The sequence below is a fragment of the Abramis brama genome (genome assembly GCF_963993115.1).
Source record: "Abramis brama genome assembly, chromosome: 24".
NCBI classification, from domain to species: domain Eukaryota; kingdom Metazoa; phylum Chordata; class Actinopteri; order Cypriniformes; family Leuciscidae; genus Abramis; species Abramis brama.
Window position 1 is genome coordinate 7,456,917 of NC_139986.1, and position 19,384 is coordinate 7,476,300.

The 19,384-nt window shown below is 37.8% G+C and overlaps 1 protein-coding gene across 1 annotated transcript in view; it reads right to left on the reverse strand.

The window, feature by feature from the left end:
- The window catches only part of dpp6a (dipeptidyl-peptidase 6a), a 185,623-nt gene that overhangs the window by 67,363 nt on the left and 98,876 nt on the right, over positions 1-19,384 (reverse strand). The window contains 4 exon segments of the mRNA XM_084103255.1: positions 4,571-4,652; positions 5,285-5,337; positions 7,660-7,734; positions 9,500-9,594. Of these exon segments, the coding sequence (XP_083959381.1) occupies positions 4,571-4,652; positions 5,285-5,337; positions 7,660-7,734; positions 9,500-9,594 (305 nt within the window).

The following is a 19,384-nucleotide window of genomic DNA, read 5'->3' on the forward strand; positions in this document are numbered from 1 at the left end:
TAAAGTTGTTTACTGCAAAATCTGTTGTTTAGTACAAATGCACATATTGCCTGGACCATATTAAAATGTTTAATATTTTTATATTTAAAACGAAAAGAGGCAGGTTTGTGTTTTATATTTTGTTTTTTTATAAATAGGCAAACGTTATGTGCAGTGAATATAATCAATACGCGTTGCCTGAACCACATTTGTGTGGCTATAATGTTTAAGATTTCTTTAAATGAAAACGAAAAGAGTTCGTATGGTGTTTTATAACATATTTCGTTGCCTAAAATATACAGAGAGATAACCGGAGTAGCAGAGCGAGCTGAGTGACGTGCGCTGCGTCAGAAGGTGGGCGGGGTTAGGATTTCCCAAGATTTTCCAAGATGGCGCCGCCCATACCCCCCATAAACGGCTTCAAAACCGTTCTTCAGAAAGTCTATGGGTGACGTCACAGACGCTTTGTCCATTTTTACAGTCTATGTGTATAACACAGAAGCGCTACGCAGTTATTCTACGTGAAAAAACTCAAGGCCCAGAGAGAAGGAAATGAATAGTGGAATAAAGTCGTTATTTTTGTTTTTTTTGCGCACAAAAAGTATTCTCGTCACTTTATAAACTTAAACTTAAGCCACTGTAGTCACTTGGACTATATTAACAATGTCTTTAATGCATTTTCTGGGCCCGCAAGTTATATGTCTTAGAAGCCTATGGAGAAGTGATCCAGCACTCAGATTTAATCAAAAATATCTTAATTTGTGTTCCGAAGATGAACAAAGGTCTTACGGGGTTGGAACAACATGAGGGTGAGTAATTATTGACAGAATTTTCATTTTTGGGTGAACTAACCCTTTAAAGGCACACACGTGGGCCTTCCTGGACCTACAACATCTAGTCCACTATGACGACACCAGCCTGCATGTGTTTTCCGGGCAGGCTTGAACGAAAGGACCAGGGCGTGCCTGCTCGGACTCAAGCTTCTGGGGCGTTTTAAGGAGTATGTGGAGTGGGTATTCCTCCGCAACCATTCCCCATTCACTATCTGCGAGAGCGGGGAGGAGATCAAAGTCCCAGACACTGCCACCAGCCCACCAGTACTTTTCCACCCTGGCCCTACCCGTCCTGTTACCTACCCTTTGCCCACATCCCTCCCTCCACTGTTGGACTGTTTGTTTTAAGGTAAGTAGACACACCTTTTTGAAGGGGCTGTTATGTCAGGGTTCTATTATGTTATATTTGTTTTTGAGTTTTACTATGAGTTGGTTTTTGTTCTGTTTTCTGTTCCCTTTGTTCCCTTTTCCCGCTTCTAGTTACTCATTGTTTCATTAGTGATGTCAGCTGTGTCTTAATAATAAAATTAATAAGTTTTACTTTTTTATAGCACCTTTCCAGTGATCTGAGCCTGAAAAGAGAGAGAGGAATTTAAAATAACACATAGATTTTTAACAGTACTTAATGGTTTGATGTGAATACCAACAATCTCACAGGTGAAATCAGTAGAAATATTGCTAGTGAGTGACAGAGTTCCAATAAAAATGATCTCAGTTTTGTCCATGTTGAGTTTCAGAAAATTTAAATTAAGCCAATCTTTTATTTCATGCACACAGGCAGAAATGTTGTTGGTTAGGGCAGATAGAGCAGGTGTACAGATAAGAGTATAATTGGATGTCATCAGAGTAAAAGTGATAATTAAAGCCATGACGGTGTAAGATCTGACCCATGAGGTAATATGTAAATTATGAATAATAATGGCCCGAGAACAGAACCCTGGGGGACACCTTGCTTCAGGGGGACAGTAGGTGATCCTGAAAATCAGAAAATGTTTGATTTCAGAAAATCCTGTACTGAAATGTAGAATTGTCGGTCTGTTACAAGTGTAGTTTCAGTACTATTAAGTGGGCGAAAACCAGATTGAAAGGGATCAAAGAGATTATTTTCGACAAGAAAAGACTGAAGCTGGGAGGCAACAGTACTTTCCAGTAATTTAGTAAGGAAGGGTAAATTTGAAATAGGACGATAATTAGCTATACTGAGGGATCAAGATTGGGTTTCTTAAGAACAGGGGTAACTAGAGCAGTTTTAAGTGGCAGAAGTAATGAAGCACAGGCAAGAGATGCATTGATGAAGTCTTGTTTCTTTGATTAGTTAGTAGTCAGTAGTCTGTTATTTAAGCCCTGTGTTTTGTTCAGTTCTTTGTCCGTTCTCGTCCTACAAAGTTTGGTTGTTCTGTTCGCTGTTTTCTGATTTTTGTTTTTTGTAAAATTTTGGTTTTGTAAATAAAAGACTGCTACTTGTAAATCCTGCACTTTAATTTCATCCTGCTTCAACCAAACAGTGACAAGTGTAAATTATTCAATGTATTACTCTCCCTTGATTCTGGAAATCAATTCTCTCTTGACGATGGAAAATGTGACAATTGGAGTGAAGAAGAGACCGTTTAATTCTTACCTTTATAAAAGTTCACTCAGAATTTTTTTTATATTACAGTCAGCAATGTGTATTTTGAGGATGCACAATGCTAGAGCCTTTATGTAAACAGGTCATGTGCTGCGTTTGTCCAGTCAGTAACAGCGACACCGCAAATATCCAAATAAGGACTCTAACGCGGGGTTTATAGGAATGTGCAGTGTGAAACGCCAGTTTATGAACACCCAGGATTAACTGTTAACCCCGGGTATAGTATGATCAGTGTGAAACGTGAATAAATATAACCCAGGATTCCTTTTACCCAGGGTTAGAATGATCCAGGGTGAACTATTTCAAGTATGAAAAGCCATATATACTATTAAACACATTTAAACTATTTTTAGTTTAATTCAATTAAAACAATGGCTTGAAGCGTTCACATATTTCTCAATGAAGTAGTTTCTTCTATAAGTAATTATTCAAATAAATAGTCAGTAAGAAATACACTTAGAGCAGTGAGTGATTTTCTCTTTTTGGTAAATATTGTTGTTTGATTAATATTCTCACCATAATAGACAGCAGCAGGTCTATTATGCTGCATTTACACAGTGCAGAGATCTGGTATTTTGACATAAATCTGATTTGTCTTCAAACTGCATGTTTATACTCACTGAAGACAAACCAAGTGGCTTTACACCAATACCTCGCCAAGACGAGAAATTACCCAAGAAGTACATCTGAATGTTTACAAATGCATTACCGTGATGCGTAGCCATTATTCTCAGAGCACACATGCAAATTCGCAAGTGAGCGCTTGACTGAAGCTGCCTGTCAATCACATTTCAAATTGAGTTGGCACTTGTACTACTGATACCAAAGACTTCAGATATACAAAGACGGTATTACTATTAATGGGTGAAAGTGCAATAATCCTTTTAAATAAAAGAGCCAATAGCTAATCAGTAAAGTCATTGGGTCACTGCCACTGCCTTTAGAAGCTTCGGTTGGTATAGAAATAGTCAATGTTCTGAGACACGCTTAGGACTGCAAATGCGCATTAGGCTGCAAATGCAATTTTTTGACAGTTGATGGCAGATTTCATTGGTATTTCAAATATGAAATTTAATAGTAAGCTTGGTGAACAGCTCTGGATAATTTGATGTTTCCGAGGGACTTTGCTGAATCAGTTACCGGCAAGTTCCCTTTCTATATACGGTGAACAATTGTAATAAATGGGACATTTCATGTAGTTTTACAGTAAAAATATATATTTTTTTGGAAACGAAAAGAACAAGTCACCTTATAATTTACAATAAATTGACATTCCCAACATTTGATGGTTTTTAGTTGAAATAACTATGTTTCCTCTTAGTTTTTTCTTATCAGTTATGTACATTAGGGTTTTATCTTAATTTTATTTTGTTTTATATTATTTACCTAGTATCCAGTATCTACCTCACCTTGTGGAAAAGCTACTTATGATGAGCTTTGATTCATCCTGTGGTTTTCTCTTTACCACCCTGTATGTTTTGGAGGTTGTCAGTGTATTATAAAGGTACAAAACAGATTTTAGTGCTCTGGTAGGTTGGTCTATTAACATTATATAAGTTAATGGAATGTATGATTTTTAAACAGTGTTAATTTAGTATTATTTATATATTATTACATTTTGTAGTAATATTTAGAATTATATTATACAAATTTCACTTCTCATTTTAAGTATTTTTATTGCTTGTGTCATTTTTATTAGTTTTTTTTTTAAATATTACTATTTAGGTTTACTATTACTATTGATTTAATTTAATATTAGTAATATAATTTTCATTTAATTTAATGTTGTTTTTATATTTTTAGTTTTTATTAATTTCCAGTTAGTAATTTTAGTGCTTCAACATTAACACTTCATTAACTTTATTAACACAATTAACAGTAATTAACACTTATTTCAGTTAGCTGCGAAGACAACATTTCTCATTTTCTTTTTCTTTCATATTTACTGTATATTTTATTTTATTTAAGCTTTATTTCAATTGACAAAAATGCTTTTAATGGTTTTAGGTCTAGTTAGGGATAATGACCCTGCTTTTTAACTGTAAATTTGTCTGTAAAACCTTATATTTTGCTATGGAAAAGTTCTGGCAACCACAGCTTTTTACAGTAAATTAGTTTTTACAGTGTTTACCAGCTGCTGGCCTCGTGGTCCCCATCCTGCATACTGCAGGTGAGCGTTTCGCACTTCTGGAGGGTTCAGGATCCACGTTTCCCTGTGAAAGAGAAGCAAAGACATTACTAATCAACTAGTTGGTGGTGGGATGACAAGTGGACTAGTTGACCATTCTGACCCAGACAAACTGACAGGCAATCAGTCAAACATTCATGCCTTCAGAGGGCTAACAGAGAACACTTCCTCTATGTGGTGCAGTGGAGCGTGTGCCAACAGATATTGATTTCATCGCCAGTGTACTACACAGCCCAACACAACAGCATGGCGAATAAAGCACCACGAGGGAATTCCTGTGGCAGGAAATCTAACAGTGATAGTATATCCCAGTGCGCTGTTAAATCCGGCTGGAGCAGCGGCCCAGCGCTGTGTCAGCATCTGTTCCATCTGACAGAGCTCATAAATATAGATGCTTTATTCTGCTGCTTGTTATAAAGGCACTGTGCAACGCAGGCCCAGAAATTACAGGTGACACGAGCTGTATGTCTCTGTGCTAATCACAGGACAGATGTGTTGGTATGACCACATGGTAGCAGTATGGAAAGATTCAGTCCTCTGAGTGGCTTTGACACATGAATTGAGCAGCAAAACGCTGCATCGATGTTTTCCTCGGTTGTATAATGACAAATGGATTCTGTAAACTAATGCGACTGTTATATGAGGTCAGCAACTTACGGAGTTTCCAGGCTGCAAATGATGTAGTCCGCAGTGAAGGAGTGCTCGTAAATCTGAGAGTTTGAACAACACAAACACAAACAGAGAGAAATTAAATTGTTGGAGAACAGCACTTACTTGCACTAAAAGCGCCAACAAAGCTCTAGTAGCAATAACATTTGAGAGGCTATGCATTGCAGTAATTTACCACAGTTAAAGGGTGATTTTAGCCAAAACGTAAAGAGGGTCGATTTTTTTTTTTGCCATAGTAATATAACAGTAACACGCCCCTCGAATGCCGGAACAGCTATGGTGAATGTAAATGACACTAATTTTTGACAAATAATACAATTCGTGGGCTTATGGTTAACGAGTCTGACTGGTAACCCAAAGGTTGCTGGTTTGATTCCAGTACCAGCAGGACATGACTGAGGTTCCCTTGAGCAAGGTACTTAACCCCAGTTTGCTCTCCGGGTGTCACAGCATAATGGCTGCCCACTGCTCTGAGTGTGCCACGCTTTGCAGTGTGTGTGTGTTCACTACTCACTACTCCTAATGTGTGTGCACATACTTGGCCTTCACATGTCACTTTCAATTAATGGAATTACAGTACAAAAGTAGAATTGCAGTATTCAGTAATGTTTTCCTGCGCAAATCACTGGATCCATCAATTAATTAAAACATACCTCAACAATACAATAAAGATTTAATGACTTGAATACATTTCTATTGCAAACATACATATTTTTTTGAGTTTCTCAAGTCAGACATGTCAGGTTGGTACATCTGTCCTGATATAATAAAGAAGAAAAAAGCTAAAGTAATAAAATTCTTGAAAATAAAACCTTATTAAGTGCTTTATTATTATTCCTTAATATTAAATATATGATACAGCCCCCAATAATTGTTTTAATTAATTATAAATTAAATATATTTAATTACCTTGAAAATATATTAAAAATGTGATTTTTAACTCTTCCACAAAACATTACATTATCCTCTCTGTAGGCTGCATCTTAGTGCAGTAATAATATAATTCAACTTATGTGTGGTCACAATCAGATTTCAGAGGCTGAACTATCTAATTTAATAAAACGCTAATCCACCGTTGTTAAAGAAGGCAGGAGCGCTGTTGTTTCTCTCAGAGGACAGTGTCAACATCTGTCTGTGAGCCAGAGGGCTGACCGCAGCATATGCTCAGCACTGACGTGAGCTTGATACGTGTGCTGTAGCAGAGCTGTTAATACTGTCAAAGATTAACATTCAACACCTGTACTCGCCATCACCCTATGTCTTACAGATGCTGAGAGATGGAGAGCTGCTTTGTGAAGGGGGCGTTATGAATGTGAGTGTGTGAGTGTGTGTGTGTGTGTGTGTGTGTGTGCATGCGTGCGTAGGCAATGACAGCTGGGGGACGAGGTTGTCATCCATCAAGCTGATGTTGAGACGGGCACTGAATAACAAACTAGAGGCAGCGCTCACACTCTTTCCTTTAGCTCACTCTTTCTTGTCATGTGTGTGTGAAGTGCTCTGGTGTCACTGTCCCAGTGCTATGACACCTTCTCCTCCATCTCTTCAGCTCTGTAACAACAGCTGCCCTGATCAAACTAACTCATCACCTGCTGCTCAGACCTTCAGTGCTTGTGCTTTCAACATTTGTTTTCACACTAAAGCTTTAGGTGGAAAACCAAGTCTGCATGAAAGCAGTCTGGTTAGTTGTGGAAGATGTTCAGGTGTGCTGCAAGGCAAGGAATCTGCTATTGATAACACATTATCTGAGTATAATAGTATAATCCATTCCTGAGTACAATATTTTCTTTCGTCTATGACTTTTCCATGTAATCGGTTAAAAATAATTAATGGTCAATACAATTAATTGTAAGCAAATTAAATCACTTGGAACTGAACATAACTATAATATAGAAATGTCCTTTATATTTGAACTTTTCACTAGAATTTTCACTAAAATTCCCTTTTTTCCAGGATTTCTATTACTTTGGGAACTTTTTGGAGCGTCTCCTCTTGAATTGTTACCTAGCTAGCAACACCTGCGGCTAATTCCCACAATCAGAGTTCAGAGACACACTGTATAATACAGTATGGAAAGAGAGGGGGATGATGGTGGAATAGAAGTTGAGTTCGGACCAACCAATCAAACCAAGTGTGAAAACAGACTCTGTCCTTCTTTCTCTCAGCTGGCAGTAGGTGTGTGTGTGTGTGTGTGTGTGTGTGTGAGAGAGAGAGAGAGAGAGAGAATGTGTGCTCGGTTTCTATCACTCCAGCGGGGTGTATTTGGTTCTGGTGAGGCGGTGGAGTGTGGCGGCCCATTCACATCGTGCCATGATTACTTTCATCTCAACACACACATACAACACCCAAATAAACACAGGTCTCACCGGCTGCACGTTGTAGGCCAGCAGAACGAGTTTCATATCTGGGGAAACCTCATATTTGCTGGCTTTGTACATTTCCTGGAAAGTGAACAGAGAAAAGGTATATGAGACTTTTAACAAGCATAGTTTCATTACCATTATTCCTTAAATGACTGTGATAGATTGCATTACGCAGACACTGAGAGAGTGTGGCATTAATCAGAGCTGCAACTCTTTGATTCTGAACAAACATCATGTTCTTTGTCCTTTCCTCCACTGTTTTGCATCCTGCCAGCCCCACTTTAACGATCTGAGGCTATTAATGAGCTACACAGAACATTGCTCTAATGATGGATGCTTTCAGCCCTATTAAAAACAACAGAAGTGTCAGCACAATGATCTGTTGTATGACACGGTGGAGTAATTTATTCTGCAGAGCAGGGTTGTAAAGGTATGAGATTTTCACGGTATGATAACCATCTCAGAAAATATCACGGTATTAAACAATCAGTCATTATTATTATCATCAGTTAAAATGACCGTTAAATGAATAAAAACAGTTTTTTTTGGTTGAACAAATATTATAACACACTTGAAACCATTTGTTTGTTTTGTTTATTCAAATTTCAATAACTAATTAATTCAATTTAATAACTGATTATGGATTACATTAATAACTTATTTTTTAATTAATAATTTATAAAACTTTTTAAGAATAATAGAGTCCTATGAAATGTATTTTATTCAGAAAATATTTATTTTTCTTTTTATGATTTAATACAAATATATTATCGAATGAATGCATAAAACTAACAATTATATAAATGTTTCAAAATGTAATCAAATGGACATTTAACAACTTTTATCCTTTTTTTGGCAAAGTGCTGGAAAAAAAATCTATAAATAATGTATAAATAAATCTGTCACAGGTAGTTATTCTGAACAAAGTGCACGACACAAATAATCCAGGAAACAGTCTTTAATTAAAAAATACTCAAGAAAACAAATTTCAGGACTAGACAAGGCAAAGACGGCAAGAGCCATCAGAGAGTATAAATACTAGAACAAATGAGGGAACTAATAAGCTAATTAATTGGACGACAGGTGTAATGAATCAAACTGATCCAGACTAGGAAAACTAAGTCAAATGACAGGGCACACAAGTAAACAGGACAGTGCCAAAAACACAATGAAACAAAGTGAAAACACAGCATACATGTTACATTAAAATAATGCTACATGTAATAATGTACATGTAGTGTCATCACGTTAAAAATTGGATAATATTTAGTGCTTTGAAGTGCTGGAAAAATTGTGATGCACTTGAAAGTCCTTGAAAAGTTTGCATGAACACTGAAATGAATAATGTATAAACATTCAACTATGTCTGCCACAATACCATGGTTACAGTTACCGCTACTACATTAAATCCATGACTAATGTTAGAGATTTGTGGACTGAAAAACCTTCTATAATGTTTCTCCTAGTTTCCACATCAGCGCTGTTTGATCTGATATCTATGGTTTATAACAGAGAATTCTGTGCTGAATGTGAATGCTTCTCAAAATATCTTACAGCGATTTTATTAATACTGTGCAAAATTCAGTTAGCAAAATGTGACTCTTTGGAGTCCCGATATAGTAAACTAATATATATTTAATTACACAGTTGTTTTTGATTTTTAATGTAAGGCAATCACATTATGACATTATTAAGTGTGACTTAATACTTTTTGGAGTCACCTTAACTGATGAATCATGCACAATAAGAGCAGTAACATTTTATCAAGCAGTTAAACACAGTCTTTAAAGGGTTTCACAATTTTAGAAGAAAGAGATGGAGAATAAGGAGGATAGTCACTTACAAACTTCCTGTTTGTCACCAGGATTGTGCTTTCGTTGGTCTCCATGTTAAAGCGGACCACGTCACCTTCACGGGTACGATACAGAAGCTCATTACCTAAAGGGAGAAGATCAGAGGATGAGAGTTAGTTATTTAAAAAATTAGTTATTCGTGAAATTGCGTGAGCCCTGACAGTTCTAATCAGGTTGCTTTAGATCGTCTCTCACTTGAGCTCTGTCAATAATCTAGTCATGAAAGTGCCCCTCAATGCTCTCTGGCTGTACCAGGGGGGCTGATAGTTGAAAAGGAATGATAAAACTTTTCATTTTTATGGCTTTCCACATGTGACGATGACTTTGGCAAGGGCATCAGCAAAAAGCTCTTTGAGAGGTCTGGAATGTAGCACACAGCCCTCAGTGAGAAGAACGCAAAGTGAGCAAACAGCCCCATTGCCAGTTTTAATTGCGGATTAGCAGAATGGTACGCAAAGGCTTCTTTTTTTTATCTTGCTTGCATAACTAATCGGTGATAAGAGGTGACACAATTACCATCACAATCACATTATAGCTAAAGTGGAAGGCATTGCAAGCTCAGAAGTTCTAATGGGTCAGATTGCTGCGGTCACATGGAACTCAATTAATACTTTTAATGTTTTTTTTTTTTTTTTTTTTTTGCTGTAGATACGTTCAAAATAGAATGAAGTAAATAATCTGGTATGGACTTAAAACGTGAGTTGTTTAATGCGCTGCATGATAAATTATAATAGTATAAAGAATGTTCTTTTTCTTTTAATGGTTGTTGTATTCCTCTGAAAGTTAAATTTGTTCATTTTATGGTGATTGCTGGGAGAAAGGTGCCCTTTGCTCTGGTATTTCCATGCCTGAAATTGACTGGCGAGCTGATAAGATGCCAGAACAATAATTTGTCTGCTTGACAAATTCCATCCTTTCTCACTTTTCCTCTGACCTGATGTCGGGCCGTGCGTTTCAGATCAGAACCTCATCAAGCGTCCTCTTCCCCTCTGCTCTCATTCATCTCTCACACTCTATCCATCACACATTCAGACAGGTGTGCTCTAAACACACTTCTCCACACATCATTCATTCTTCAGAACTCCTCTAAGCTCATCCCAACTCTCAGTCCCTGTCGCTAACTCATAGATCATTCCAGTTATGAAACTGCTTCTTATGTACTTTATTTCTAAAAAATGTACAGGGTGGGGGTTGTAATAAAACCAAATCAGATTTCCTAATTTCCCAAATAGATTATTCATTAATACTACAATTACTGTTACTCATGTTGGGTAAGTTGGGGTCTAAAGTGATTTTGACATTCATCTCAAGTTTGCCACATTCAAATAATATTTTTAAAAAGATGCATTTTAAACCAGAAACATTGGTAGAATTTTCACCATCCCAGATCTAAAGGCTGGAATACACTGCATACATTTTAAATTGTGAACAAACTTTAAAACACTAGGCATATAAGCTTGTTGACTTCATAATCATATCCTAAACGACTGAAGATCACACACAGATATTCAACTCGTTCCAACCACAACAAACTCATACAGAAACAGGCACATCGCTGCTAGGAGACACATAACAGATGAAAACAAACACATATGCACAAGAACTGACTGCGGAACTGTAGTTGTTGTCAAGAGTCTTGAGAAAAAAAATAGCCAAGCAGCAAGTTCATTTGGATGCGGTCTTGGGTGGGTAGAATCAGTATGCCCTGTACACATTATAACGGGATATATGTTCTAAAATTGGCTCAAAATATCACACGTTTGATATCTTTAGACTTGACGGAATCATAGTCTGAACTAAAAAAATGGATTCTGCGTCTATCATTGTAACGGACTCTTTCTGTTTTGGTTTTATTTTCATTCTGTTCCCTGTTCCGGTTTGCCTGAGTTCTGTTTGCTAGTGTTTCCTTAGTTACTCATTATTTCACACCTGTTCTAAGTTCCATTGATTACTCGGTGTGAATTTAAACCCTTAGTTTCCTCAGTTCATTGTTCGGTTAGGTTGATGTGGTTTATGCATTTCCCCTGCGTTGCTGTGTTTGTATCTATAGCGATCTAAATACTTCTTGAGTATTTTTCAGTTTAAGCCTGTTGTTTACCACACCAGTCATAACAATTATACACTACACTACAAACTATGCAGACTAGCTTTGGCTTTCGACAACTAGCGTCAACTTCAAAACGGGGCAAAAAATCATATCCACTCTTAAAAATAAAAGTTCTTCATTGGCCTTTAACCAACCTATAACATCCATGGAATCTTTCTAATTCACAACAGGATCTTTATAGTGGAAAAAGGTTCTTAAAAATGTTCTTCTGTTTACTGGAAAGTTCTTTGGGGAACTGAAAATGGTTCTTCTATGGCAATGCTGCGAAATCTCCTTTTGGAGCCTTTATTTTTAAATGTATAGTGTAGCTTATTCTATCCCTATTGTAGATTATTGTAGTATTTGCATATTGAATTGTTGACGGTCCTCATGCATTTGTTTGCACACTGAATTGTTACTGGTCATTTCTTTCTTACAACTATTTAAATCGCTGCAACAGTTGACTTCTTTAAAAAGAGCAAAGACTAAACTCAACTAAACCTTCAACAATATTATTTTGCTTCCTTTGGGAAATGCAAATCTAGTTCAAATTGATATTTCCCTTGACTCCGTCTGTCATCAAGGATGAAACTTTTCGCGAGTTTGCCTTAAACATAAAAGGATACAAGCAACAATGCCCTAATTTTTTGGGAAAAATAAGGAAATTTATAAGGCTGCACTATTTTGGTGTCTGCGGTTTGGAACAGCCATCACATAAAACTTGTTGCCTAGGTGGGCGGTTTAGTATTTCATGTGTCATTTCAAATGCTATCTGTTTCCTCAGGTCTGTTTTTGCTATGAAGAACTTTCTCTTCACCAACTTTCTCTTTTCCTGTCTGAAAAAATCGTGATCTCTGAATCTCCTGGCCTCTGCAAACTCAGCGCCTCTCCTGCGTTCTCTGTTTTTGATGGCGGCGAGCAGTAGGAACTGGCACAAAGCACCTCCTGCGGTGGAGCCTGGGGTCACTCACTCAAACACAGCACTCACCTTCACTCCGCTTCTTTGTTCTTCAGGGCATAATTCACTGACTCACTCACCTTGGCTTTCTTTTGTTTTTCGTTGCCCTTCTTGTCCTCTCTTACACACCCTTAAGCATGATTCCTTTTATCTCTCTTTACCCTGCTCTTTCTTTATCAGTCCTTTCGGTCTCAATTTGTTCCAGGACAAGGTTTTTTCTCTGATCTGAGTTTTCCAGCATATCTCCACCTGACAGCAGGACTTTATTTCTGTCTGTCTGGCTGATACATGTTGGCTATTGTACATGCTATAAAGTTTCAGGAGTGACAACCACATTTATTTGTGGATGACAATCCCCTAACCTATCATTCTGTGAGTACAAAATAAATAAGTCAGTCCTATGGCTCCAAACCAGTACTTTGGCATCACACAGCTGTAAACAAGAAACATGGATGACAACAGTTACATCTGTAAGCCCACGTAAATTTTAAATAAACACATTAATTTTAATTAAAGCCGCAGTAATGAACACACTACTGTTAAAACTGGATATACTTGTAAAAAAGAAGTGCACTTAATTGTACTGATTGTCAAATCTTAAAAGTACATATACTGTATATTTTAAAAAGTGTACATGCAGATAATATAATTTTAATGAAATTAAAGGCTACTATACTTTAAAGAGTACACTTTCATGACCAAGTTTCTTAACACACGGAAGTACACTTTTAAAAAATGCACTATGTACTCATGTCAGATTAACATTTTAAATCATTGTTTTAATCCTTTGTCATGCTTTAAAGAAGTACACTTATTTTGATGTGTTCACTAACATAATAAAGCACGAGTAAAGTAATTGATAATCTTTAAAGGGCCACACCTCGCCTACGCCTACCAGTAAGAGAGTGCAGTTAAACAACAAGGTTTAGCTAGTCTCCGTGAAGAGTCTGCCCGGGATTTCGAGATCGCCCAAAATGTCCGGGATTCGGCTTTTGCGTTCTACAGTCGCCATTCATTATGTTTACTGTGGCGAGCAAGACGAGGCTAGAGCCGCGGGAGAACGGCGCGAGGCCAGTGGCGTGATTACTGATGAGCGACAACTGTGAGACACACTGGTCTCGTATCTCTCACTGAGGAGCGGGGATTTTCTTAGCAATTTTCTTTTTTTAAAACGCACATCAACCGATCACTTGTTTAGCGTTCATGTAAACACTAAATTCAGATTCACCAATCGGAATGAATTCAGGTAGATTGAAACAAAAGGTGTGCATGTAAACAATGAATGGCGACCGCAGAAAGCAAAAGACGAATCCCGGACATTTTGGACGATCTCGACGGCAGGACATGTCCGGGAAAAAGAGGATGGTAACCCCTACTACTCAGCTTTCTCCTACTACTCAGAACAAGAGCCTGCTAGCTTAGCTTCCAAAAAAAGATGGCTGACACTATGTGTACATTCTGTGAGTGAGATGCGGGATTGAAAACATGCGGGACATCCCCAACTACTGGCTGTAGTCTTTAGCCTCTGGCCAAAAAATCCTCCGATGACGCAAAATGACGATTTTTGCGTCATCGGAGGATTTTTTCCAGACAAAAAATACATAAATCTCTCGTCTCAGGGGGATATGAGGGAAAGCACGGTAATTCGAAAATACTACAGGTTTTCTACTAATACAAAGCTTAATGCTAAATCCTGAAGTATCCCTTTAACTGTAATGTGTTATTTGATATTTAAATTTGATATATTTTAAATGTACTAAATTGAAACTTCATAATCACAAATGTTAAATGCAAATATATTAAAATTAGGGCTGTCAAAATTAAGGTGTTTTAACGCATTAAAAAATATTTAAGGAAATTTACAAAGCATCCATGTTTTCCTGGCATGCTGTCATTCATTCAAGTGCTTTTAAACCATTCAAGTGCGATAACACGCAAAAGAGAACTCAAAGATATACTGGCGTGATGTCTGTGAAATTTGCGGCTCTCTGTGCTCACTTACCCGAAACCTGCCCCAGACAGCGCGCCAGAAGCGCTTTAAGCTCTCTTTCAGGCTTGAATTGACAGAAACACACAGCAGCCTAATATACCTGCTGCTGTCTGCCATTAATGTTAATCAAACAACAAAAAAACAACTCACAGCTCTTGACTGAATAACTTTTGTAGCTTTAGTAAGGATTAATCTATATATTTTTTTTGCAGAGCAGGTAAAAATCAGAACTTGACCGACTGGACCAATAGGAAAAAGTCTTAGCATTGAGCCCTGCTATATTGAAGGCACAGCTGGTTTATGGGAAGTTTACTTAAAGGGGTGGTATAATGCCCCTTTTCACAAGATGTAAAATAAGTCTCTGATGTCCCCAAAGTGTGTATGTGAAGTTTTAGCTCAAAATACCCCACAGATAATTTTTTACAGCATGTTAAAATTGTCCCTTTTTGAGGGTGATCAAAAACGTGTCGTTTTGTTTGTGTTCCTTTAAAGGGTTAGTTCACCCAAAAATGAAAATTCTGTCAATAATTACTCACCCTCATGTTGTTCCGACCCTGTAAGACCTTCGTTCATCTTCGGAACACAAATTAAGATATTTTTAATTAAATCTGAGTGCTGGATCACTTCTCCATAGGCTTCTAAGACACTATAACTTGCTGGCCCAGAAAATGCATTAAAGACATCGTTAATATAGTCCAAGTGACAACAGTGGCTCAATCTTAAGTTTATAAAGCGACGAGAATACTTTTTGTGCGCAAAAACAAACAAAAATAACGACTTTATTCCACTTTTCATTTCCTTCTCTCTGGGCCTCGAGTCTTTTCACGTAGTGTTTAAGCGCAGCGCGTCTGTGTTGCACGTCACCACGTATCACACACATGACCAGCGTCGCCCAATAGTGAACCTACGTGTGACGTACAACACAGATGCGCTGCGCTGCCTATGAAGCCTATTGGAGACAGCTCTCAGATTTAATCAAAAATATCATAATTTGTGTTCCGAAGATGAACGAAGGTCTTACGGGGTTGGAACAACATGAGGGTGAGTAATTACTGACAGAATTTTCATTTTTGGGTGAACTAACCCTTTAAATGCAAATGAGCTGCTGCTCCCTGCACAGAGGGCGGAGCATCAACAGCTCCTCTGTGTGTGTGTGTTACCTCACATTACCCCAATTACCTCACAGACATGCACTGAAATGTCAGAAACTCTTCTGCCTTTTATGTTTTAACTGGAGTCAGACAATGATGGAGAGACTCAAGAAGAAGTGACAACATGTAGAATGCAACAGGACATTTCTGAATGGTTAGTTGATGAATTTATGTTGCAGATGTGGAGTTAACTATCTTCAAGTCATTTGAATTAGTTAATTTTTTAATCGATTGACAGCACTAATTAAAATACATGAGAGTAGTTTAATTTTTTAATTAATTTTTAATAAAACACTTTTAAGTTGAATTTAAAATGACATTAAATAATATTTCAGATTACCATAAAAGCTTGTCAGCTCATTCAGCAGAACACTTAAACTCTTATTTCAAAGACAATATGAAATGCTACTTGCCAAAGGTGGTGCTGACTTTTTAGACCCAAGCATTTTCCCTAAGCAAATACTGAAAACATCTCAGTAGGATGTTTCTTGCACAAATAAAGGCCGGCATATAGAATGCATCTGAGCAGTACTCTTACAGACTGTGATGTGCTAAAAGACGCTTCACGCTGAGCAGGGAATGAAAATCTGGTCATTATGTAACAAGTGCAACTTTTTCTTTCGGCTCCAGCTCCTGCTTAATCGCTCCTGATTAAATTGATTTCTTCTTCTTGTACAGGTAATTTGCTGCAAGCAGGGGCAGAGGTGTCTGCAATGGCTGGAGAAACAGAGCGTGCCGCAGAAGAAAGGATTTTTTTTTGTGTGTCCTGTAAATCCACGTTAAACCTCAGCTGCCCTCTGGCTCAGGACAGCTATTAAAAGAAATGCAATTGTAAATTATTCAAAATGCTTTCACATTAAAGGCGATCCACCGATCCTGGTGTCACATCATACGGAACTGGAATTAACACTAGAAGTGCCAGAATGCCATAACTACTAGAACTGCCGCAAGCGATCATTTTGATCGCTAGATTCCAAACTCTATATCTTTAATGATAAATACTGTACCCAATTGAGAGATTAATGCATTTATTACATTAGGATATTATTTAAAAACAGAACAACACCAAACTGTACATTTAAACAAGTTTAATTATACATTTCTAAATAATAATATCATTAGTAGCCTACCGTAATTATCGCATATTCACAACAGATAGGCTATATTTCCATATCCATTCAACATAACTCACAACAAGATAATAACAACTAAAAGTATCTTATTTAATTATAAAACATTTTATTTTAATATAATAACAGAGAAAATAGGCTAAAAGAAAAAGCTGGAAACGAGCTGATCTAAAACAAAACAAAGAAGAACAAAGAAGAAAGCGTAGGCTACAAAAACATAAAAACACTATATTACAAATTGTATGTTAACTATTTACATCAGTATAGTGCTTGGCTATTTAAGCTTCACAGTCAAGGCAAGTGACCTCTCTTCTCCTCGCACAATTTCCACACACGGGTTTGCGGCGTTTGCAGCAGGTGTCGTGGGTTTTGTTTTGACTGCAGCTTCTCCGAACCTGGCACTGCCTCCGCTTTGGTGTCTGCTGCGGTGGTTGCTTCTGCTGCTGACTGGAACCTTGTGCCAACTGGCATACTGCTCTTTTCTCCTCCATGAACTGTGCTCTCAGCTCCTCTGCAAGTTGCTGAGAAACAAAGGTCAACCGCGGGAAATGTGACAAAAGAATACCGTGAAATTCAGTGCGGTCAATATGACCGTCTATGGCCGAAATAGGTAAATACAGTGAGGAAAATAAGTATTTGAACACCCTGCTATTTTGCAAGTTCTCCCACTTAGAAATCATGGAGGGGTCTGAAATTGTCATCGTAGGTGCATGTCCACTGTGAGACAATCTAAAAAAAAAAAATCCAGAAATCACAATGTATGATTTTTTAACTATTTATTTGTATGATACAGCTGCAAATAAGTATTTGAACACCTGAGAAAATCAATGTTAATATTTGGTACAGTAGCCTTTGTTTGCAATTACAGAGGTCAAACGTTTCCTGTAGTTTTTCACCAGGTTTGCACACACTGCAGGAGGGATTTTGGCCCACTCTTCCACACAGATCTTCTCTAGATCAGTGAGGTTTCTGGGCTGTCGCTGAGAAACACGGAGTTTGAGCTCCCTCCAAAGATTCTCTATTGGGTTTAGGTCTGGAGACTGGCTAGGCCACGCCAGAACCTTGATATGCTTCTTACAGAGCCACTCCTTGGTTATCCTGGCTGTGTGCTTCGGGCCATTGTCATGTTGGAAGACCCAGCCTCGACCCATCTTCAATGCTCTAATTGAGGGAAGGAGGTTGTTCCCCAAAATCTCGCAATACATGGCCCCGGTCATCCTCTCCTTAATACAGTGCAGTCGCCCTGTCCCATGTGCAGAAAAACACCCCCAAAGCATGATGCTACCACCCCCATGCTTCACAGTAGGGATGGTGTTCTTGGGATGGTACTCATCATTCTTCTTCCTCCAAAAACAATTTAGTGGAATTATGACCAAAAAGTTCTATTTTGGTCTCATCTGACCACATGACTTTCTCCCATGACTCCTCTGGATCATCCAAATGGTCATTGGCAAACTTAAGACGGGCCTTGACATATGCTGGTTTAAGCAGGGGAACCTTCCGTGCCATGCATGATTTCAAACCATGACGTCTTAGTGTATTACCAACAGTAACCTTGGAAACGGTGGTCCCAGCTCTTTTCAGGTCATTGACCAGCTCCTCCCGTGTAGTTCTGGGCTGATTTCTCACCTTTCTTAGGATCATTGAGACCCCACGAGGTGAGATCTTGCATGGAGCCCCAGTCCGAGGGAGATTGACAGTCATGTTTAGCTTCTTCCATTTTCTAATGATTGCTCCAACAGTGGACCTTTTTTCACCAAGCTGCTTGGCAATTTCCCCGTAGCCCTTTCCAGCCTTGTGGAGGTGTACAATTTTGTCTCTAGTGTCTTTGGACAGCTCTTTGGTCTTGGCCATGTTAGTAGTTGGATTCTTACTGATTGTATGGGGTGGACAGGTGTCTTTATGCAGCTAACGACCTCAAACAGGTGCATCTAATTTAGGATAATAAATGGAGTGGAGGTGGACATTTTAAAGGCAGACTAACAGGTCTTTGAGGGTCAGAATTCTAGCTGATAGACAGGTGTTCAAATACTTATTTGCAGCTGTATCATACAAATAAATAGTTAAAAAATCATATATTGTGATTTCTGGATTTTTTTTTTTTTTTTGATTATGTCTCTCACAGTGGACATGCACCTACGATGACAATTTCAGACCCCTCCATGATTTCCAAGTGGGAGAACTTGCAAAATAGCAGGGTGTTCAAATACTTATTTTCCTCACTGTATGTTCATTTGTTTTTTTGCCTTATGTGTAATTTATATGAAAAACATTTTAAATGAAAATACAGACACTTTTAGGAAAAGTCAGGTACCAGCAGGATTTTTTTTTTGTTATTGCAGATATAAAATTCAAAATGGTCAAAATGACCATCATGGCACTTCTAGTGTTTATGTAAATCAAATCACTGAACCTGAAAGTATTGCATTTTCATGGCTTTTTGGACATATGCCATGGTGAAACTTTGGTAGTATTAAACAATGTAAGTACCATGTGCTATTTGCATTTGGTATTTAGTACAATGATATTATGTCTGTCTCTGTGTAATAACAAATAATAA